This window comes from Notothenia rossii (genome assembly GCF_949606895.1).
Source record: "Notothenia rossii genome assembly, chromosome: 4".
Taxonomy (NCBI): Eukaryota; Metazoa; Chordata; class Actinopteri; order Perciformes; family Nototheniidae; genus Notothenia; species Notothenia rossii.
The window spans coordinates 41,939,255-41,962,804 of record NC_136902.1 but is presented as its reverse complement, the minus strand read 5'-3'; the positions used below and the strand labels follow the sequence as shown (position 1 = coordinate 41,962,804).

General features: G+C 40.6%; 2 protein-coding genes and 1 long non-coding RNA gene across 4 annotated transcripts in view; 2 read left to right on the top strand and 1 right to left on the bottom strand.

Moving 5' to 3' along the window:
* Positions 1-5,655, top strand: part of atp2b3b (ATPase plasma membrane Ca2+ transporting 3b) — a 91,358-nt gene extending 85,703 nt beyond the window's left edge. The window contains exon 26 of the mRNA XM_079673751.1: positions 1,197-5,655. Within this exon, the coding sequence (XP_079529877.1) occupies positions 1,197-1,685 (489 nt within the window). The 3' untranslated portion in view covers positions 1,686-5,655. The remainder of the gene's footprint in view (positions 1-1,196) is intronic.
* Positions 5,656-7,284: 1,629 nt separating this feature from the next.
* Positions 7,285-19,377, top strand: LOC307036565. Its single transcript, XR_013807384.1, has 2 exons — positions 7,285-9,284; positions 9,505-19,377. It is a non-coding gene; the product is annotated as an uncharacterized lncRNA (long non-coding RNA).
* Positions 19,016-22,513, bottom strand: crebzf (CREB/ATF bZIP transcription factor). 2 transcript variants are annotated; one of them, XM_079677007.1, is made up of 4 exons: positions 22,336-22,513; positions 20,023-20,863; positions 19,768-19,842; positions 19,016-19,399 (listed from the first exon to the last, which is right to left on the bottom strand). In XM_079677007.1, exons 2-3 carry the CDS (start codon positions 20,802-20,804, stop codon positions 19,833-19,835), a joined length of 792 nt encoding a protein of 263 aa, XP_079533133.1. In that variant the 5' UTR covers positions 20,805-20,863; positions 22,336-22,513; the 3' UTR covers positions 19,016-19,399; positions 19,768-19,832. The 2 variants fall into 2 exon arrangements, with proteins under 2 accessions (XP_079533133.1, XP_079533134.1); XM_079677008.1 differs by lacking the exons at positions 19,016-19,399; positions 19,768-19,842 and having other exon boundaries at positions 20,046-20,183; positions 20,284-20,863; positions 22,336-22,507.
* Between the last annotated feature and the right edge of the window lie 1,037 nt (positions 22,514-23,550).

The window sequence follows — 23,550 nt, the reverse complement described above, 5'->3', positions numbered from 1 at the left end:
AAAATGTCATGCACTAATCCAATATCCTTCCTAAAGACAAACAAGGACACATGACTTAAAGAAGAGACAAGCATCTTGCTGAATAGTTGTTAAATGTTGAGGCGTCTTTTACACTTGTCTTTACATTTGGTTATAGCTCATGTCCTAGCTCATGTCCTAGCTCATGTCCTAGCTCATGTTCAGAATTTTTTTTATCCAGAACCACAAGCCTCTAGCTCAAACCTTCAAATAATTGTGCTTTTATCAAATATCAAATTTTCAGAGGAGGGAGAAGTACTCAGATCTCATACTTGAGTAAAAGTAGAAGTATCAGAGTGTAGGAATACTCTGTTACAGTAAAAGTCCTGCATTCAAAATGTTACTCAAGTAAAATTACAAAAGTAGTAGCATCAAAATATAAGTTAAGTACGAAAAGTAAAAGTAGTCATTGTGCAGATTGTTCCATTTCAGAATAATATATATGATATGTTTTATAATGATTGATCATTAAAGTGTTCTCAAAGCTGGTAAAGGTGCAGCTAGTTTGAATGACTTTGTATAAAATAGAAATACTCAAGTAAAGTATCTCCAAATGTTACTTAGTACAGTACTAGAGTAAATCTACTTATGTCCCACCTCTGCGCATGTTAAACCAACTCTGAACAAACGGTGGTAACAACGCGGAACTCGAAAATAACTCATTTTAGTAAAAACCGGTAATGACGACTTAGGGAAGTCAATCTCGCAGCCAAGAATTAGTGCCACACAAAGAACTTGTTTAGTTTTTAACCCTTCAATTGATTGAACAAAGAGATTTTACTCATTAGTTAGCTTTTGAGGTGTTTGTAGCCTATGTGGATATTATTCTATCTACACAGACAAGGTATTTCACTGGTTTTCTAAACGTAATGCCAAGCTTAAACCACTGGCTAACGGCTGTAGTTTCATATTAAGAGTGTTGACAATCTTCCAATCTAACTCTTTCCAAAATATGATAATAGTCTTTAAAACATACGTCTTTGGATCGGTCCAGCCAAAACAATCATTTGGAGCTTCTATCAGCGTGACTGTAGCCACCTGGTTCTGTCTATCTGTCTGTTTGCTGGAGGACACTGTTCTGTCTCTCTCTGGGTTTCCCTTGTCTATTTCTTTCTTATTGATGTCTGACTTTTACTTCTTTCTTGTTGTCTCTCCCTCGTCTCCTTTTCTCTGGGCAGATGCGAGTGGTGAAAGCATTCCGTAGTTCGCTGTACGAGGGCCGGGAGAAACCGGAATCCCGCAACTCCATCCACAACTTCATGGCCCACCCAGAGTTCCTCATCAACGACCTTATCCATAACATCCCGCTGATCGACGACACCGACGTGGACGACGAATCAGAGCTCAGCAGATACCAGCACCTGCACCCGGCCCTCCGCAAGCCGCCGCCGCCCCCTCCCGCCCAGCCCCCAGCCCGCGTACACCCCACCCGCCCCTACCGCCAGTACAGCCTCCCTGTGACTCCGTGCAACAGAAACAACAACAACAGCAGCAGCAGTTCAACAGTCACCTACGGCACACAAAAAAGCCCCACTGCAGCTACCCCCGGCAACCGGAACCCCCATCATCCCCAACAGCACCACCATATCCAACATAGCAGGAACAGGCCGGGGAAACCCTCCGCCCCTCACCTGGCCCATCTCTACTGTGTGGAGACCTCCTTATAACTGAGCTGAGCGGGGGTCGGGGGGGAGAGAAGGGGAAGGGAGTTTTGGGGAAGAGAGGGCTGAGGACTCACACATGACATTTTCATCCCTTCCTTCACAGGAAGTTAGGACGATGGAGGGCCGGAGGGAGGGAGTGGACAATGGTTGCAGACTTCTGCTCACAACTCCCTGAGAATATTGCGACTTTCCTTCCTTTTGCCCTCGCTCCGGCCCTCTCAATCTGAAAACACCACCCTTGACCGGCCGCTCTGTCCCCCTCTCTGAAGAAACCGCCCCATCCTGCCTAACTGCAGACACAGAGTCCTGAGTGACAGTGGGTTGGGGAGGGAGGGAGGGGGACAGAAAACCCCACCCAAAATAAACCCCTCACATTTTACAAGGCTTCAGCCGAACAGGGGCCACGTCAGGGCCAGAGGCTGACCCACTCTGTTTAGAGTTCATCTCTACCTGCCATGGCACCAAAGTCACCCCCACCCCTGTCATTTCTCTGGCTACAGATAGATACACTGAACAACTGAAACATTGACTTTAATTAAATGTAATATGTCAAAAGATTTTACATAACTGTATTAGGTTCGCTGAAAGCAATAATATTTTTTACATAAAATATTAGGGTCAACTTAATATTATTGCTTTCATCTAACCTAATAAATGATACAGTAATTGAAGTCAAGGTTTAAGTTTTTTCAATGTAGCCTACTTCAGTCCAAATCTTTTCTTTCTTTCATCTCTCTCTATCTTTCAGTGTGTGTGTGTATGTGTATTGTCTTGTCTCTTCTGAAAAAAACAACAACAAAAAAACACAACAAAAATAGGAATTGCAAACAAAGATGCTGTTCATTTAAACCTAATAGTCAATAGTATGACTGCAAAAAACAACTTGAGAAGTGGGGGGGGGGTACATACAGTTTGTGTTATCATTTGAATGTGTGGGAAGCGACAGCACAGATCTTGCCATCTTCACACTCTCCCATCCTTTGGAGGCCTTCCATCAGGCCAGTGTTATCTGTCACTCTGTCCACTGCTATGAGAGGATACAGCGTGTAGGATCTCACAGTGTAGTCATGGACACACTAACTTCCTCTACCTGCCATGTTGTGAACTGATGAGTCATTATGAGGTCCTCTTCCTCTTCATTTCTCTCCCATCATGCTGGCTCAAGCCGTTAGTTTCCTTCCCTCCCTTCATCCAATCTTCTGGTCCTTCGTTGGTGGGTTTGTGTGTGTCAGTAGTTTTTTTTTGGAAGCATTAACCCTTTAAATGCCATCAAACACAATGCACAGGCGATGGCCCTTTAAGACTAACATGCACTCACTTCAAAGCTGCTCACGTGCCATCGGGTTGTCTCCATCGTGTGCCCTCCATGAGTCTGGAGGACGAAGAGATTGTTTCATTTGATCAGTAGGATGTTGCGTCCAGTCATTTTTACCAAGAACTAAAATAATCACTGGTTGACGTTGAATAGGAACCCATCTTATTTCAGTTTTAGCTTTAGGCCCAAGGACCCACTCAATCAGGTTTGACCAATGAGAGCTCATGTGTCATGTCCATGTGTCAAATACTGTGCTTTCCGCTTAATCATGATATTCAATTAGTTGATTGGGATACATTTGCACAAAATGTTGGAGTATTGCTTTAAAACTAGGGATCAATATTTTGTCTATCCCAATATGCTGATACCAATAAACACACATTTTACTCCCTATTGCAGAAAGTAACCGTTAAATGAAGGTATTTATCTGCTATCATGAAGGCCCAATAATTAAATACAGTGCTCAGGCACTGGCCAAAATCAGCAAACAAATGTACCTGAGGTTACATATAAAACATGCCATGTATTTTTTTCATGAAATAGATTAGCCTGTCATATCGGAGGAAATGTTCATTTATTATGTAAGCCTTTATCTGCCGTTACAATGACATGAATCCCAGAGAGTTATTATGCTAAAGCTTTTCAATGTAAAACAGCAAACCATGCTGCATGAGCACACCCCAACGAAACAATAAATACCAGAAAACATTTGGACAGCGCGCCAGTGACAGCGAGCATGGCGCTTGTGACATACCACTCCACCGTCACCTCGCCGACATTCCATGGAGCATACATTCCAAACATCACATTCCAGCGTGGGTGAGAGCGCCCTCCTGTCTCCCATGATGCACTAGGTGTGGGTGAGCCGCTGACTCCATGTTGCCTCGGAGCGGGACCGCAGATCTGGACGCTTCCTCCCCCTGTTGACTTCCCTGAGTTCTCACCTTTTCCTCCCCCCCGAGAAAGGCGCTGGCAGACATTATGCAACAGCCCGCCCATATGGACCCTCCTGCCCAGCTGGGGTCAGAAACCCAGCGTCACACATGCACACAGAGAACAGTGTGTCTTGCTGGTTTGTGAGGAGGCTCTGTGGGAACACCCTTACCTGTACAGAACCCTGTCTTCTTGATTGCTCATCATCAGCATCACCACCACCACCTTGCCCTGACGGAGGGGCCGGGGGGGACATTGTATTGGTCTGTCTGTTTTGAAGCATGCATTTGATATCATTAATGTCACTCTTTATGTGTTGGTAAATCATTTAGGCTACTGTCACTACTGTGTGCTATGATCTCTTTCTGTCTCTCTCTCTCACACACACAAACACACACACACACACACACACACACACACACACACACACACACACACACACACACACACACACACACACACACATCCTGTTCATGCCCAACCTATTCTTTTCCAGCAACTCTTGCCACAGCTCTATCAATGCTTTTCTGCAGTACACCTCACTCACACACACACACGCACACACACACACACACACACACACACACACACACACACACACACACACACACACACACACACACACACACACACACACACACACACACACACACACACACACACACACACAACAACAACTGGCGGATAATCCACAGTGGTGTAAATTTGACTGTCCAGTCCCTGCCATCTCTGTCCATCATCCGTCCAGCCACGTTACATCATGATGTGAGACAGTGTCACAGAAGGCAAAACACAATGTGAAAAAGAATATATTATATTTATCAAAATTATAAATTGTACAACTGCACCACTACTGTACAGATCGCCCAAATGTGCACATGTGCATCTTTGATTTACAGGTACTATGTTCCTGTTACACTTTTTGTTTTTTCTGATGTTCTTTTCTTTAATCCTATTGCTTTCTGTAAAGAGAGGAACAACACAATGAAAGCGCTTGTATATTATTATTATTATTTTAGATTTTCTCCATCAGTGCTCCCACTGATGGAAAGAGACGGTTGCACATTCTCCTGAGCATATTCTGAGGGCTGTGTTTTCTGTCCACTGAACAGCCCCTGAAGTGTGCAGAGGTGTGGAGAAGCTTTTAGTATCTTAAGACCAGAGACACCATTCTGTAAATAGAGAACAGGAGATACAGATGTACCTCATTATGATCTACAGGACTGGACCAAGTGGAGACCCGGGGAGGAAGGAGAACTGGAGGGCGATGCAGAGCTAGAGACTGCAGGAGTGCAATGCGTCAGTGCGTTGTTTAGGCTGCTCTCTTAGATCTGCGACAAGTATTTACTGCCATGTTAAGATGGGAAGAACTTAACGTTTTACATTATTCATTATACATACTGTTGTACATATTGTGTGTGGAATGGTCCCCCTTCTGGCACAACGCAGTGCTGTTCTGCAGACAGAAAGTGCAGCCTTACCTGTGCTAAAACGAAAAAATACCAAAAAAAGTTAAACAACCATAAAGACTATTGAATATATTAAAGAGTTACCTGCCTGTTATTTAAGCGAATACATATCTATATATGAGAAAGAACACACCTGTATACTGTAGACTAAATCTGTATGGAAATCTAAGAGAATTTAATGGGAATTAAGTCCAACACCTTTTGTCTGTATGAAAGATACATCAAAGTATTCTACAATAATAACTTTGACAAAGTCTGTTTGGTCCTGTGTTTCTTGTTCACAATGATTCAAAACTATACTCACATTTCCCACCTCTGGAAAGTCAAACCTGCATGGCCCGTTGTTTGGGAACAGATGCAGCGTTTATTCTCACAGGTTACTGAAATATTCATGAAGTCTTTTTGAAATGGTACACTTACAGAAAATGAGTTTGATCATTTATCTTAGAGTAGAAAAAGACTGTCCCTTATTTACACCTGCAGGGGGGAAGGTGCATGACTGAAGAACTTTCTCTTAAAAGCATACATGAGGAAACACAGGGGGAGTTAGCAAAGGCTGCATTCCATTTAGCTGTGCATAGCTGACTTGTAAACATGGGGCAAGTTGGCCACAGTAAAACAGAAAAGAAAATCTCACATAACTTGCAGTATAATCCCAGTCTGATTGGTAACCATTTAAAACCCTTCAGACTTGCATGACATGAAGTGTGAGGCTGTTTATGCTTATGCACGTTTAATCATTCAAGTGAAGAGATATTAATGGCATTTTTTTCCGTTTTTCAAGTTGTCCCCAACACCTTTGTTTCTGTGTTGACACAGATGTTGGGATTTACACTTAAGAAGTGACATACACAGATTATCCATTTGCTTGCAACAAACCTTACAGCTACAGTGAGCTTTCAGGTTACAAACAATGTTAAATATTTATTTTATAGCGTAGTAAAGGAGAAGTCTTGTTACTTATATGTGGGACATTGTTCTTATTTGAACACCTAAATCGTCTCTAATATTATTAGTTCTTCCGATTGAGACCTGAGCTGTTACAACTCAGGCGTCTGTAGATCTCAATCCTGTGGGTTATGTGGACATCTGCTCATGTCTTCGAGTTAGAGCCTATATGGACTTGTCTTAGTTCAGATGATCACTTTTAAAAGTTGTACTGTCATTCATTTTCTTTGTCCGATGGACAAGTGTTGCAACTGGATAAACATGATGAAATGATTGTACAGTCCTGAATCTTGAGATGACTCGCTGAACCTCTGCAGGCACTGACTGTCATCGGTTAACAAAAGCACTTATATGTTTAATGAAGAACAGAAGTAGGACTCAATGGGCCAGATTTGTGAAGCTATCTGAGGCCTACTGTAGATGTACACTACAAATCTGTCAGGCAAATATGCATGTCATGTTTGCCCAATTCATAAAACCTTATGCATCAGAGAATCACCACTTATTAATCACATGAAGCCTCTATAAAGGCATCATCACGATATCCCAATCATCATTATTACACATTATACGGCATGGGCAAACTAAGGCCCGCGGGCCATATATGGCCCGTTGGGATTTTGAATCCGGCCCGCCGAATATTGATACAAAATTGTCCAAATTATAGTAAAGACCGTTTTAATTTTGCCTTTTTCCTGCAATACCCAGCATTTCAGTTGATCCCACTAGATGGCGCACTCTACACACAATTTACCTTTGCTGGAGTATGGTCTTCTATTCTCTCAGCTGGCCCCACTCGGCAACCCGGCAAGATCGGCGAATACAAGTTGTAACAAGCAGTAGCTGAGCAAAGTGACTAGAAAGCGACCACACACTTATAAAAAACACTTATATAAAGTCAGGCAACACTAACCAGGCTTAGTGTGATTCTGTTTATTTTACCTTACCTTAATAACCATCCGTTCACTGTTATTGACCATAGTGAAGAGGCAGACGTTTTCCTTTTGTTTTGTATTATTGCAACTATCGGATGGAATCAATACATGGGCTACATGTGTCCATCACAAGTAAAATCATAACGAGAACTACGCCGGTAAAATATGCGTGTAGAAAACGGCTTATGCCACAATATGATAGCAACAAGTAGTCAAGATAGTCTAGCTAACATCACCTGTAGAATGCCAGAGAAACTTTCATAACAGCGTTGTGATGCCAAACAGCTTTCAGACTAAAACACATTCACTTATGGGGATGGGGGATATTTATCAGCTGCTTGTGTGACAGTCAGACAATGAAAACTTTACAGCGGCCGCTGCCGCGAGTTAACGGGAGGATAAACTCCGGTAGGCGAGCAGCACTGCAGCGGGCGGTAATGCAGCTGAACCACATTAATAAACAATGCACCACGGCACTCTAGAGAAAGGTACAAGGTTGGAGAAGTAGTTCTTTAATTTAATCTGGCTTGGTATAATTAAAAACTACCCGACACAGTCCTTTATTGATGTTGTTGTGAGCGGTGTTGCGAAGAAAATCAGCCACGTAAAACGCTGTGTGGGTCATAAGAAGACACGTAAACGGTTACGTCATGACGCAAACGATGACGCAATAATTCACCTTTGAACCTAATTCACCTTTGAACCTGCATCTGTAACATGAGTGGACCAGAGTGGACCAAAGAAAAGAAAAGAAAAAACATTGAGTGCCGAGTGTATAATGAGGAGTGGACAGCTAAATCTTTTTTACCGATCTGCTACTGGCCCGGCCCGTCTGTCAAATTTAAAACTCATAGTGGCCCCCAAGACAAAAAGTTTGCCCACCCCATTATAGAGAGGCGAAGTCCCTCCCCTTCCGGGAGCCTCCATGGGACCCCGGAAGCGGAAAATTATACATTGAAGTCAATGGAGAGAGAAAAGTTATCTTTTGATGCCGTTTGAATTGTGCTACGAATGACACATATGATGTTTGTCAATCTTAAACAATCATTTCCATGTAAAAAAAAGTCGCAGTTTGTCGTAAAACTGTTGAAATATAAGACTATGAAAAATACGCAACTAGAAAGACTACAAATCCCAAATGCATTCTGGGTCGCGTAAGTGATGTCATAGGCGATAATGCTCCAAGACTGGTTGCGACTCCAAATCAAAGAAGAAGAAGATCTCGCAATTAAAGCAAAGAAGAAGAAGAAGATCTCATAACTGATTTATTCCCTCCAATAAATTCACTTTTACAAGATGCCTGTGTGCTTTGTACCAGGTTGTAATCACAAAAGTGATCATACCACTTGCTCGTTCTATCGCTTCCCGTCTGATGAAAGGACCAGGAGTCGTCGGACCAAACATATCAGGTAGTATACATGTTTTGCATGGAACATAGTCAAGTTAGCTACCTAGCTAGTAGCGAGCATGTTAGTTAGCATTACATTACATTACTTAGCGTTGTCATTTGTATTAGCCTTAACATGAAGTAAACCAAAATGTTAAACAGTAAGAGTAGTCATGATGGTAAGTATTTTGTGAAACATTTGAAGAGTAGCCTATCGCCCCCTCCACCAGGTGCTAAGGGGGCGGGAGGTAGGCTAACGCCACATTAGCATCAGCGATCTACTTAATGCTATCTGCACAAATGGTTAACTTTGAACATTAAAAGATCAGGCAGTTCAGGGAGAGTCGAAGGAAGGAAGGCAGGCAGCTTTGCATGACATTCTTCTGGACGTGTTTCATTGTGATGATAGTGACAGTGAGTCAATCTGTTTGTTGGAAAGACAGTTGAGTGATTACTGAGAGAAAATTATTAAAAGAGATAATTATTCAGTGTTGTTACTTTAAAGTGTTGTTACTGACCTTTTTCTCTTTTATTTTCTTTACCTCACCTGTAACTGCTGAGACCCTGAGGAACATGCACACTGGACTGACCTGCTCTGGCAACCTGATTTCCACTGTACGTAATAGTATTTGGTTATGGTATATTATTTATATACATCAAAGGCACAATGCACCCCCCAGAGACACACATGTATTGAGTGTGATATTTTGCATTGGTCATGTGAAATCATCTTTACATACTAGAAAACTGTAGGAGCGGCAACTTGTTTTGAAATTGAATTTTTAATATTCGATAATAAAGTTGATCTGTTTTCTTTATTCTTCTCTCTTCCCAGCTCCATCCATCACCATTCTCTGTTCCTGCAGGTCCTGCTTGCTAATCAATGCTCATATTTTTTTACACAATTACAAATAAAGTCAATGTATTGTATGACATGAAGTTGTGCTTCATTCTGAGTCAATAATAAATTCATTCTGCCTTCAACTGCAAAATTATTGTGGACTGCACCGACATCCATGTAGCTGCCTCCCAGTAAGATGAACCAAGCAAAGTTGACACTCAACATACAGCTGTGCTCTTAAGTTTACATGAAGAATTTGTGAAATATTGGTAACAACAGGTTTAAATCATTATAAGTAATTAATTATATAATTTTCTCATTGTAGATGAGCAGACAGGGAGCAGATGAGAAAAGCAGAATATGCAGCTGCCATTTTCCACATGGAAAACAGAAAGGGCCAAGTGTATTTGAGTGGACAAAAGAGAAATCCCAAATACGAAAAATAAAATTATACAATTTACAGATATGCATACAAATATATATATATATCCTATATACACTATGTATAATGATGTTGTATGATGTAGAAGGAAGTGTGGTAGATAACAAGTAAATATAGAGTTACATACAGATCCATGTTGCAGCAAAAGACGGAATAACTAAGAAGCACGCAGTATAATAATAATTACACGCAACAATTAAATAACTGCTCAGCATCTCCACCACAATCCCAATCTGCTGTGTCCTGTTTTCCTCCCCTCTGCATAACATCCCATCACACATACGAAACACAACGCAGAGTCCGAGGATGTTAAGAGTATGTTTATTTAAATGTCCTCCTCTCTACTGGCCAACACAGGGAGCATATGCTGGGTGTAGAATTTTTCCAGGAGGAGGAGATTCCCATGCCATGCAGGGTCTTTGGGGATGGGGATGATGATCGCCTCCTTCGTGCTCCACAGTAGCAGAGACTCCGGTCTGTGATGTGCAGCTGTTATATAATATACAATACATTTTTGAAAAACATTTGATCAACAAAAAAGGATTTGGTCAGGATCTAGAGTCAGTGTGTAGTTTATTAATTAATCAATGCTCTCTACATTAGGAAAACACATACCAGTGTATCAGAGGGAGTCACACACAGCTGTGCCTAGATAACCAAACAAATTGACAACAGGGATGCAAACTCATCAGTTCTGAAAAAGGTGACAAGGATCCGAGCCCCCCGACCCCACAGAATATCGGCTTTAAAATTAGGAATAACAGAGGATTTTAGCAGTCAGAGCAACTAAAGCAGCAGTGTTAATATTAACAGAAAGGCCAAAGAGTAACATCTAATAGAAATATATAAAAGCATTTATTTTAATTGTGTAGCAGCCAGTTTATAATTTTGGCAGCACTGTTGAGCATTTTCAAAATGTATTTTCATGCCTCTGTGCAAGGCTTAGTCTTTCTATCTTTATAGCCACATGGTGTAAAGTAAGTAAGTTCATAAACTCAACAAGTACTATACTTGGGCACAATTTTGAGATACTTGTACTTTATTTAAGTATTTCAATGTTTTGCTACTTTGTTCTTCTACTCCACTACAGTTCAGAGGTACATGCTGTACTTTTCCTCCACTACATGTATTTAATACCTTTAGTTACTTTACAGATGTGGATGAATGATGTGAAATATAATCAAGTGTTAAATCAGACTTTAGTTCCACCTGGGGTAAATCCACAAGCTACCCTGCAGTATACAAAGTCATTCAAACTAGCTGCACCTTTACCAGCTTTGAGAACACTTTCATGATCAATCATTATAAAACATATATTATTCTGAAATGGACCAATCTGTAAATGACTACTTTTACTGTCGCTTCTTTCACTATATTTTGATAATAATACTTTTCTACTTTTACTTGAGGAACATTTTGAATGCAGGACTTTTACTGTAACAGAATATTCCTACACTCTGGTACTTCTACTTTTACTCAAGTAGCCTACACGATCTGAGTAGGCTACTTCTACTTTTACTCAAGTACAAGATCTGAGTACTTCTATTTTTACTCAATTCCAAGAACTGAGTACTTCTACTTTTAATCAAGTACAAGATATATACTTATACCACCTCTGTTTATAGCCTATGAAAAAAACGATTAGAAAACGAAGGCTAAAGCTAACGTTAGCAGATAGTGACAATGTATGCTAGTTAGCTAGCTCAACGATAATATTGCGACGGAAGAAAAAAAACTTTTCAGTGCACATCACGCTCTGCCGCTCCGACAGGGAGCTCTACTCTGAACACCTGAACGGCCCGTTCTAACAGCTGTTCACCAGCGGTCCAGTCTGTGCCACAGTCACTCTGAACCACACAGTTAATATTAGCGAACGCACAGTAGGTAATGTAGCTGCTGAAGCTAGACCATCATCGCCGAGCAGCAGAGGCTTATTATACATCATGAGCAGAGCCGACAGGCAGGAAGACTCGAGCACACAACTCGCGCTTCATTATAATATATAAAAAAAGCTTGCGGCCGCACATTAATCCGGGTCCCAGACCCCCTCCCATACCCCCAAATATTTTCATTGCAGATCTACATGAATCACACAAACGACCTATTTTGGATTCAAAACGGCGAATTTCGCCGAAAGGTGACAAGTTTGCATCCCTGGACAAGATAACCAAAATCCTTGAATCTACACACAGCAAATAAACTCAAATGACACAAGATGTAAAAAGGAGATCACACATATAGTCGATATAAAACTGGCCGCTTCAATCTGAAGAGCAACTAAAACAAAACACGGGAGTGTATCTTGTTCTTGTGAACACTAATTTTATCCACAGCATACACAGAGACCACGAAGTTCTTAAGGAGAAAACTAGTTGCTAAAACAAAACACGTTAGTGTACCTTGTTAGCTAATGTTAGCTAGCTGACATTAACCTTAAACATTGCACTCATATTACTCACTGAAACCTTGTAAAGCCGGTCCCGCATGCTGGCTCTTACAGAACCGCTCCCTTTCGTGTATGTACAGCTCTCAACATGCCCAGACTTGTAGTGATTTTCACCTCGTTTTATACTTTTTCGCCTCATTCTGAAAGAAACAGGTGAAATTTGCTAACGTGACGGCCATCTTTGTGATGGTGACGCGTATTGTGCGAGACCAGAGACCTGTAGTTCACTGAGCAGTTTCACACAAAAAAAATTGTAAGTTCACAGTTTTACGACACATTTTAATTTTTTTGACTTGCAAAATGTTCTTTTAATTTGACAAACATCATATGTGTCATTCGTGGCACAATTCAAACGGGATCGAAAGATTACTTTTCTCTCTCCATTGACGTCAATGTATAATTTTCCGCTTCCGGGGTCCCATGGGTCGGAAGTAGATGGGCGGGACTTCGCCTCTCTATAGGGATGATCAAAGATTGGTGCATCACACTAGGCTTGTTTGAGACAAGCGAGACCTGCGCAGACCTGCGCAATTTCGATCAACGTCTTGCTCGTGCGTTGCATGATGGTTAGTCATTTTGTCCGACTTGCTCTGGAGGCTCGCTCACATGAGACGTTGAAATCTCGCGGGACAAAGACGCCCGCAGCCTTGAGAGCGAGGCGCGGCGCAGTTCCTCTCCACGGGCTGCGGGGTTATGGCTAGAAAGGATCCATCTTGTGTAAAACTCTCGCGAGAGTTTGGCTGAATGTCACATGGCTGAATGTTTACGTTTGGCAGGCAGCCTTTCAGTTACGATCGTTAACATCAGTGGGCCACAGCAACTGATGATGAGAAGCTAAACTATCTATTAATTATGTCAATTACAGGGAGTGTGATTGTTGAAATAGGGTGTTAGTGATCTCGCTGGTGTTCAAAGAAGAATGACAACACTGTAGATCACCAACACTATGGTTTATTTTTTATTCACAGGCAAGTAGGCCTGTCGCGATAATCGATAAATTGACTTATCGTACGATAAGTAAAAATGGACTCGATAACTTTTCTGAGCTCGATAAATTGCCGTTTACATAAAGATGTGACCAGCATTTTAGCCTGGAGCGCTGTGGCTGCCAGGGGCGCTGTGAGGGGCGGGGCTGACACACAGCCAGGTCAGGACACTCCGCGTGCACGTGCAGCAGCGTAGCAGCCAAATTAATAATATAGCGACAAGCGGGAGACAACGTGTGACTTACTCGCGGGGAATTTAAAGTGAAATGGAATTGGTTACAAAACCTAACTACACATCTTGATTCTCCGGTGTGGCAGTATTTTGGATTAAAACCAAATCAACGAGGCGAACCTACGGACTTGAATGAGCCGGGCGGTGTGTCGCATTGGTTTAAAAAAGGTAGCGACAAAAGGAGGCAATACCATCCATTTTAAACCACCTAAAACACAACCACCCCATTCCGTTTTTCCAGCTGGGAGCAAACACGGCAGCTGGAGATGGAGAGCCCCCGCCCGACAATGCAAACATGTTGGTGTTCCTTGCTCGAAAACTTAGAAAAACAGATTTGGATATGGCCTGTTGAGGCATCTGGGTCTTTGACAGTGGACTGGACACTTGACTGTTGTTTTAAGGAGGTTTTTTTTGCTTGTGAGATAATGTGTGCTCATATTTATTTATATATATATATATATATATATATGAGAGAGAGCTCTGTTTTCCAGCCTGACTATTTAATTTATTGTTTTGGTTGTGTGCTTTAATTAATTTATTATAATTTAATTAATTTGTTTTATTTATTATATATAATTTATATATTTTAATATTATTTCACATTTCATTTGCAATGTTGAATGTTCAATAAAAAGTTATGTTTGAAAGGATGTACTTGAATTATTATTATATATTATCATTATGTCTAAAATGGTCTTAAAACGGTGCCGACAATATTATCGTTTATCGCAATAATTTCCAGAAAAATTTATCGTCCAACAAAATTAATTATCGTGACAGGCCTACAGGCAAGTCAACGTTGTCGCAGTAAAAGTCCCAAGATAGCTCCTGGTGCAATAAAATGTTCCCTTGCAGTGTTGTACTATTATGTCTGATGTTTCTCTATTAATATTATGTGTATGTTGCATCATGTTACTGCTGTAGATGTGTTTCCGAGCCGCTCCGATTACAACGAGAGTTACAACGAGAACATGACGTCATATTTACACTAGACGGATCCTTTCTAGCCATAACCGGGCTGCGGAGGCGAAATGCTTGATGGGAAACGACTCGCTGGTATCTCGAGCTGAGCGTTGATTGGTGGTTTTTACCATGTGCTGGTGATGAAACTCTCCAATTGACCTTTCGCAAAGCCACGCCCCCCCTTGGTTACTGTTGCTAGTCCGACAAGCTGAGAGCCAGATGCGTTAAACAAAGCCATAATGGAGGGTCTCCGTAACGTCGGAGTCGCCTTAACAGACTCATTTGGAGCAATAACGCAGCAATATCCTCCATGTCCCGACAAAAGGGGCTACAATACGCTATGGAGGGTTATATCCACAGTATAAACATTAGAAAAGAGGGAGGCACAACATCAATAGAGGCACTTGCATACAGGTCGCAGTGCAAGAGTGAAAAACCACATGAGCTGTATGTCAAATTCGACGGAATTATTATTATTATTTTGGAATAAAACAATACAATCACAAGAGGCATTAAATGTTGTAGTTTGTCTAAAGTTAACTACCGTTTCCTTGGTGGCTTTCTGCATCCACCTTGTTGTTCCTTTGTGGGGGTCGGGGTGCCCACTTGTGCAGCAGGATTAGGGAAGTCGGCAGTTGGCTTTCCATTAACAAAATGCTACAAAGATTAAAGCAAAATATAAATTAATGATTGCCTGTTGGCTTTCTTGTTTGTACTTTGACCACAGGTAGACTAATAACGGAGCTCAGCTGTTCAGACATTATTATGCATCAAGTGATATACATGGTCAAAACGACCTATAAGCACACAGCTTACAGCTGTAGTCGTGTGACTTTAGCTAACGTTAGTTAGTGAAATTAGTTAATTAAATTAGTTAGTTAATTTGTGAATGTAATCTTTGCTAGCTAGCTAGCTACGTTAGCACGTATTTACCTTGGAGCAAACGTATTTGTGTTTGTTGATATTCGCCATATTCAGCTGGGCATGGGGCCTGCCGCATTTCTTTATCCACTGGCGGCATCTCTCCTCTCGGGTTTTGGGTTTAGGAAACGGGTAAAATATCACCCCCCCCCCCTCTCTCTAAGCTTATGGGATATCTGCTATTCGATTTGCAAAGACAATAAGCACAACGCTTCACCATTTTTGCAATGAATTTGAACGCTAAGCTTGTCGGACTTCCACAGGGAGCCGCGCACATGATCGAATATGATTGGACAACGGGCATTTAGGGGCGTGGCTTTGCGAAAGGTTCGGCAAAAGTTGTTTTTTGGTGTCAGTTTTACGTCGCCACTTCCATTCACATTTTTCATCATTGTTCCACAATGTTTATCATCATGAAATTAATATCTATATATGTTATACTATACTTGCACTGCTTACCGTTTTTATACTTTATATATCTTAGCATATTCATACACACTGTTCATACTGCTCACAGGCTGCTGTGTATATCTAGTGTATTCATACCCCTCACTGTTTATTCATCATTCACTTAATTCTATCTTTTATTCTGTAGATTGTGTACATTACTTTTCACTTTACTGCTTGTTGCACTCCTGGTTAGAAGCTAAACTGCATTTCGTTGTCTCAGTACCTGTAATCTGTGCAATAACAATAGAATTGAATCTAATCTTGAGCAGGAACAAATGTATTTACTTAGTACATATCTGACATGAACAATTAAACACATGTGTGCATTCTTTATAAATGCAAACCGAGTCACGCCGACTCCGGAGGTGGCGGTATGCACCTTAAAGTTGTTTATTCCACATCTCGTCTTGCAGGGACAGGACTGAGCATTAGATGGCGCCAAATCCTACCCACTGTACCTTAAAGTTTGATTTGTGAATACTTTACTTTCACTAAGGTAAATAGCACCATGGTATAACCTGTTTCACCACAATAGGTCCACCTGGGAATATAATACCACAGTCTGAGATGTTTGTCAAAATATTTTCTCAGCAGTTTACGGTCACTCATGATATTTTTCATTCTCATTATCTTTAAAGTTCTCTGGTGATCAATAGAAAAAACATGAATGCTGAAACTCTTCTTTAAAGAACAGACAGTGATTTTCGGCCCATGTTGCACTTCAAGACACCTTATGTCATAATTAGGAAATTTAGCAGTTTTAATGTTTTACCTAGCGACATGATCATTGTGAATTTAAATGCTGTTTATTAATGCTGAATTAATTGGTAGAAAGATTCAAACTAAGCTACACAATCATCTTCAGAAGGCCACTGTATAACTTTCTACCTCTATTTTGTTACACTTTGCTTATTTCCGTTAATCTTAAATGGATAGTTCTGTTTTTGTGAGGTTGTACTGTATTTTGAGTAATAAGACAGTCAGCTTTTTATATTATATATATTTATATATGAAATAGTTGTTTATACATCATATTTACAGCATCACCTTTCTGTCAGCTGGCCCTTAGGGTGAGGAAATTGAGCCACAATTAAAGCTCTCTTCAAAGTTACTGAACATCAAACGGAACTAGATGATCTACCGCTGCCTCGATCCGTAAATCAGCTGAGTTATTGTTTGACTGGTTAAACCAAACTGATCCAACGTCAAACAAAGACACAATTACTGATTGAGGCAGCAGTATTAACAAAAAAGTTTGCTGGCTTTGAAAAGAGTAGATCAAAACTGTAGTGTCTGGTAATAAGAACTGTCTGACAGCAAAGTAGGGTGGTGAAAAATAAATAAATATTGCAGACACTTAAATTTATGTAGATTTTTTAGGATGACAAATAGATTTAGCTTCTGCCCCTTGCAGTACATTACTGATCCTCCTGCTGCTACTCCTGTCTGCTTCTACAAAGTGGGGGTGTGCTGACCACCATCTTGTTGGTATACACTGACCTTTGATAAATGCCTCACACAAACTCTTTCCAAAACATACGGTTTAATTCTGCAACAAAAAAGAAAATCCACATCATTAAAATGTTATTAAATAAGGAACAGCTAACCTGGCATCTAGTCTAACATCTGCCAATCAGCATCGCAGATCACTAATTGGCTAGTCTCAATTAACATATTATTTTAATCAAGAAATGTCATTTAATGAAAGGTTGTGTGTAGAATTATTTCTGCCAGGTCGCAGTTAATTGTCACTGTCCTAAATTAATAGCAATATCATGGTGACGTGCATCCAGTATGTCTCAGTACCTCACACATTGTTGGTTTTACACCTCAGTGTCTGTATAGATTTGACAAACAAGGTAAATGTGTTAGTGAGCTTTACACAGGGCATTGGTAGATCAATTCCATTTGGTGTTCATGCTAACTCAGCTAACCGGCCGTAGCTTTACTCAGCTAACTGGCTGAAGCTTTACTCAGCTAACTGGCTGTAGCTATACTCAGCTAACTAGCTATACTTAGTTAACTAGTTGTGAAGATTTCCCCATCCATCAATAAGAATGTGAAAACGTTTATTTCCTAAAAATGCTGAACTTTTCCTTTAATCCTGACTCTCACATAATAACTACACAGGAATGAAGGAACTTGGAAGGCTTCAGCACAGTACAACCTCTCAACTATATTACCATGTACCCACTCTTTAAAAAAAAAAGACCACAATGGTAGTTAAATATTGACTGACAGACAGTTTGTTGTTTAACAGGATTTCGTGTTGAAGCTGTGTTGGTAAGGTCTAAGACTCTAAGCAGACTAACCATGTAAAAACTCTTTAATGTCAACAGATTTTTTCACAGCACAATTTGGATTGGTCAGTGGGAAAAAAGTGCATTCAATACCAATAACAATGGCTGAACTCCACCATGGAAAGATCAAAGCTGGATCACTCGAGCTTACTATTGTATGTCATCAATATTAACAATTTCCTTAGAGTCAAATTTAGACAGTTACCCCTGAGTCAGCTGATTGATGTTTGAAACTGGGCATTAGGCAACTTTATATTTGATATGCTAGCAGCGTTAGCACTTGCATAAAAAATAAATAATGTGAACAGTTTTTTCCACGTTTGATGAGACACCCACGCCTTTTAAAGCAGAGTGGTCACCTAGGAAGCTGCGACTACGTAAACGTGTCTACAGAATCTTCACTGAAACTCAGGCAAATGCAGGTGTGTGTAGCCCTTTCCATTCAACATGTGCTTTTCCTACTATGACATCTAGAAATGGTTGTTTTCAACAAAAATAAATGTGGGATTTTTTTACGACTGGTTGTGTTGTATGGTCTTTAACAGATCGGAATTATTTAACCCCCCCCCCCCCCCATACTGCAGGCTTTGCATTTCCATCAAATGATGTCTGTCATTTGTTTTGACAACCTTTACCAGACTTGACCCAAATGTTCAGGAAAAGTTAGACCATTATCGGCAGAGCTTGCTGTTTAAAAAGAGAAAAAGAGATGCATTAATATCAACAGTTCAGAACAAGACACAGTAAATATTTGTAACTCATAAACATAATGAAAATATGATTTATTTGTCCAACATCAAGGCCATTTGCCTCAAACAATAGGTATTCAAAGTTATATACACATTTACATTTGTTACACAAAAAACTGCCATTTCATCACTTAATCAGATAACTTTGGAAGTATTTAAACAATACATTCCAATATGTCAATAAACAGGACATGATAATGAGACCATTAAGCCTCTACTAGCAACTCTGAGTAATGGAGCAGTTGTAGTACAGCATACAAAAATGCTGCATGAAGTACAGATGTTGTGAAGGATTGATCACGTATACCATTTGTTACCAATACTACCTTTAAAAAAAAAAATACCAGGCCACGTTGGCAGCAGCGATTCCAGCCTCGTCACCTTCCACCAGCAGAATCCACTTTAGCATAAAGAAAAATAGGTGGCGCTAAATGAAAGCATTCTTTTGTACATTGGTGCTGATTCACAAAGAGATCAATTCTTATGAACAAGGATAACTTATCTTTGTCAGCATGTTTCAACTTGAGAGCTGATTCAAGATCACTCTTTGTGGAGCTTCACCTTCATCTTAACATTTACATTAAGAATTCTTTAATTCAACTCTTACTTAGATATTAACTGAAATCAAATCATTTTCAATATCAAACTGTTAACATAAGTGTATAAAAAGAACTTAAAATCTACTAACTAGGAACAAGAAGTACAAACAGAAGTAGTGGGGTCTCTGCCTCGAGCCTGTGAAAAAAACATTTCTTGTCTGATCCTTACCATGGAGCCAAGCAGGTAAAGGTGTTCAGAAAGCCACTCATCCCGCATGGAGGATCAACCAATACCTAGAAGAAACTGTCAACAAGGTTTAGCAGTAACGTGTTTTCAATCCAACATTACACAGAAACACATGCACATTCAGCAGTTCTTAGGTAATCTTAACTTATTCAACAGTGTTCATCCACCCTCAAGGGGTTCAGTACAGAGCAAGTTCAGTCTCAAAATCTGAAAACAGAGGTAAGTACTTGACCCTACATTTTGAGTGTTGCGCTTGCACTCTCGGCACACTTGGTGCAGAACTCCACAGAGACGTGGTTCTTGTCCACGTGCAGACACACACCGCCAGATGTCTCTTTCTCCTCCACTATCACGCGCTTCCTCGGTAAAGCGTAGTCGTGGTCGTTCGAGTCAGGCCCCTGGAAAAGCGAGGAAGATAATTTCATCCCATTCACACCGCTCAGTCTGGACAAGAGCTGGGCTAACATGCTCTCATTGGCCAGCACAGCTCTTAGGTACCTGGTCTCGTCTTCCAACTCTTCCACCCTCTTGGTCAGCTGAAAATTCTCCTGTTTGAGCACGTTGTTTTCTGTCGACAGGACGCCGACTTTCTTCTCCAAGCTGTTGACATACTCTTTCTTCCTGAGACGATTCAATCTGGCAGCGATGGCGTTTTTGTTGATCATGCGACTCGACTGGTTTTGCCTGTTCTTATTCTTCAAGTTAGATGCTGATCTCTCTGGGGACGAAGACGTTGAGGCTTCAACTTCAGAATCCTGGTCTTTGGCACTGCACATATCAAGATCTGCCAACTCAATATCAAAGAGAGAGGAGACGGTGTCTCTTTCAAGTGTCCATTTTAAGTCTTCAATTCCAAATAGGTCGTTTAGCTCTATTCCTGTGGCGTCAATATCTCCAGCTGGGAACCCTTCAGATGGACTTGGGAGATCTTCGACAGTTTCCATCACATCTCCCACTTGGACCTCCAGAGGCTGGCTCTCCGTGCTGTTCATGGTGCGTCCTCTTCTTCTGGTGATCATTGTGGCTTGCCAGTGAGACAGCAAGGAGTCTGTCAAGAAGATGTCTAGCGGTTCCTCACCTGGGGGGGATAAATTAAATGTACTGTTAGGGTGAGAACTTTCAGCAATTAAAGGATTAGTTTATCAAGGCAATGTATCATGTTGATATCAATTTAATAACTGGAGCAAAGTTGAGTAAATATTTGATAACAATTTCAAACATATATCAAATACTTAGCACAAAGCTATATATTTTCACTGTGGTATTTGGACAAATCTCATTGAATCGTGTGGTTTAAGTAATAACTGTGATCCACTTTGAGGATTGTTTAGTCGACAATCTTTAAAAGAAGGATCTGCTGAATTGATAAACATGAACGCTTACGGCCCGTCCACACAGCGGCGTGTGTTGAAGCTTCAACCCATTCACTTTGAATGGGGTGACGTCACGCTTCGCCGAACTGCATTGTGGGGAGTGTAGCTACGCTTTGCTCACGTCAAAAGTTGAACCATATTCAACTTTTGAAACTTCGACGGAAGCGTCAGCCAATCAAATCCCGTTTATGAAAATCTGCCAGCCAATCAAACAGCGTGTATGCTGCGAGTAGTTAATCACCCGGTGCTGTATGATCACATCAGTCTCTGTTCATCTACCGGGATACAAACCGGAGGAGCCAGACATGGAGGGAGGTGGCAGAGATAGTGGGTGAAACTCGTAGGTTTTCACCTGTTTGGGGAGTTTATATCCAGTGTACCTCGTTTAACCATTGAATGGACAGCTAGCAGGCATGGACAGTATTTATAGCTAGCATGGAATGCTAGCATTTTGCTTTGTATGTCGGGGGCGGGAGATTCATGTGATTGGTTGTTGGTCGCGTTGACTCCCCAAGCTTCAGACACGCCCACCGCCAAGCGCCAACGCACGCTGCGGTGTGGACGCTCCGTTAGTGTTGAGTTTGAATGCATTAAACGTCAGACACAATACTACATTTAACTGGGCTACTAAATGCATACTTCAGACGGGGCAGTCATGCAGTTTCCTGGAGGCACAGACAATAGCTGAGGGTGTGTTGGCTGAACGTATTACAAACGTAAGGTTAGCTGATATGTTGCTCAAGCTAGGCCCAGAGGCGCAAGCTAGTACTATACGTAGTTTAACAATGTATGCTCTTCAATGCACCCTGTCACACATACACCTCAATGTACAATCGACAAAAATGCAAATGAGAATGGCAACATTAATCTTCACAAAAGTAGCTTTCTCTCAAGGCCTTGAGTGTCCTGGGAGCCTCCTAGCTTTAGTACCCGGCTAACATTGGTCTAACTTAAGTCCACCTGCCATATGCTAATTAACAAAAACACGGAATCTAACTTAAATAAAGCATCATGCTGTATTTTATTCAGGTGGTTAACATCTACCTCACACATTCTACTTGCGACTGCCGCTCGTTAAATGTTAAAGCGACCTAAAGCCATCAGGTGTTAACTAAGATAAGCAGCTAATGAATGACGCAGCATCTTAAAAAGGCCACTTCCCCAGCCGACTACTCACCGTCCTGTTTGAGAAATAAATGCAACAATAAATGATTGCAGCAGAGTCATTCGATAAAACTGAGCTGGTTACAGAAGGCTGGCTCCACCGCTCACAGGTCGGAAGTGAAGCGGACAATGGCGCGCTCCAACAAGGACCGATGTCACAACCCAATCTGCATTGCGCATGTGCGGGATGGTCCGCCATACGGCAACTCAAATAGGACAATTGACACAGTGGCGTTTGGCAAAGCAGAAAAAGAAAAAAGAAAAAAAAACGAGAATAATAATCTGAACGAGAGAGATGAGTTAATGTTATTACAACGTGATTTCACTATTATTTAACAACTCCTTTTATTGGGTTGAGTACATTGTCAGAATAAGTGAGAAATAGACTTAACTTCTGTTAGACAGCTATCGGGTAGTGACAGTGACAACGGTCACAACCAAGTCGACCTGCCAAGACACTTCCGGACGAAACATTCAAAAATAAAAACACAACAAAATATTTCAATATGACGCAGTCAATAAGAAAGACCATGTTAAGAGTGGTTGAAGAAGTATTCATATATTATTTGCTTAAGTAAAAGTTACACTACAGTGTAAATACTCAGGTACAAATACAAGTCCTCCAATCAAATGTGTACTTAAGTAAAAGTTCCAAATTAAAAGCATCAAAGAATACTTAAAATACCAGAAGTAAAAATACTCAATTTGCAGAATTTCCTATTTAAGCACCATATATTTTATATTATTGTATTATAATTATTGATGGATTTATGATTTCACTTGGTAAAAGTGGGGTTTATTTAAATAATTTCATATATTACTGGGTAGCTTAACGTACAATGATGATAATAACGATGATAATGCATTAGTTGATTTATATGTTTTATTATAATCTAACACTGCAAAGTAACTATTAACTAAATATGAACAAATAAATGTAGTGGAGTAAAAGTATAAAGTAGCATAATGTGGAAATATCTAAGTACCCACATTTTTTACTCAAGTACTTGTATTTAATGTTATAGGTACATATATATACTGTTTGATTGTTCATAGCGTGTGATTTATGTTACTTACTTTAATGTGGTCCAGATGGATTTGTCTCCTTAAGTAATATCAATAGAAATGTTATCATTCATGTAGTGTTTGTAGTTCTCTTGAACCATTCATGTGAACTCTAGAACTGTTGATCCGTTATACTTAGCTGCTGAAATTGGATAGGCATGAA

Excerpts from the sequence above, each read along its gene's own strand:
- crebzf (XM_079677007.1), bottom strand. The coding sequence starts at position 20,804 with ATGATCACCAGAAGAAGAGGACGCACCATGAACAGCACGGAGAGCCAG.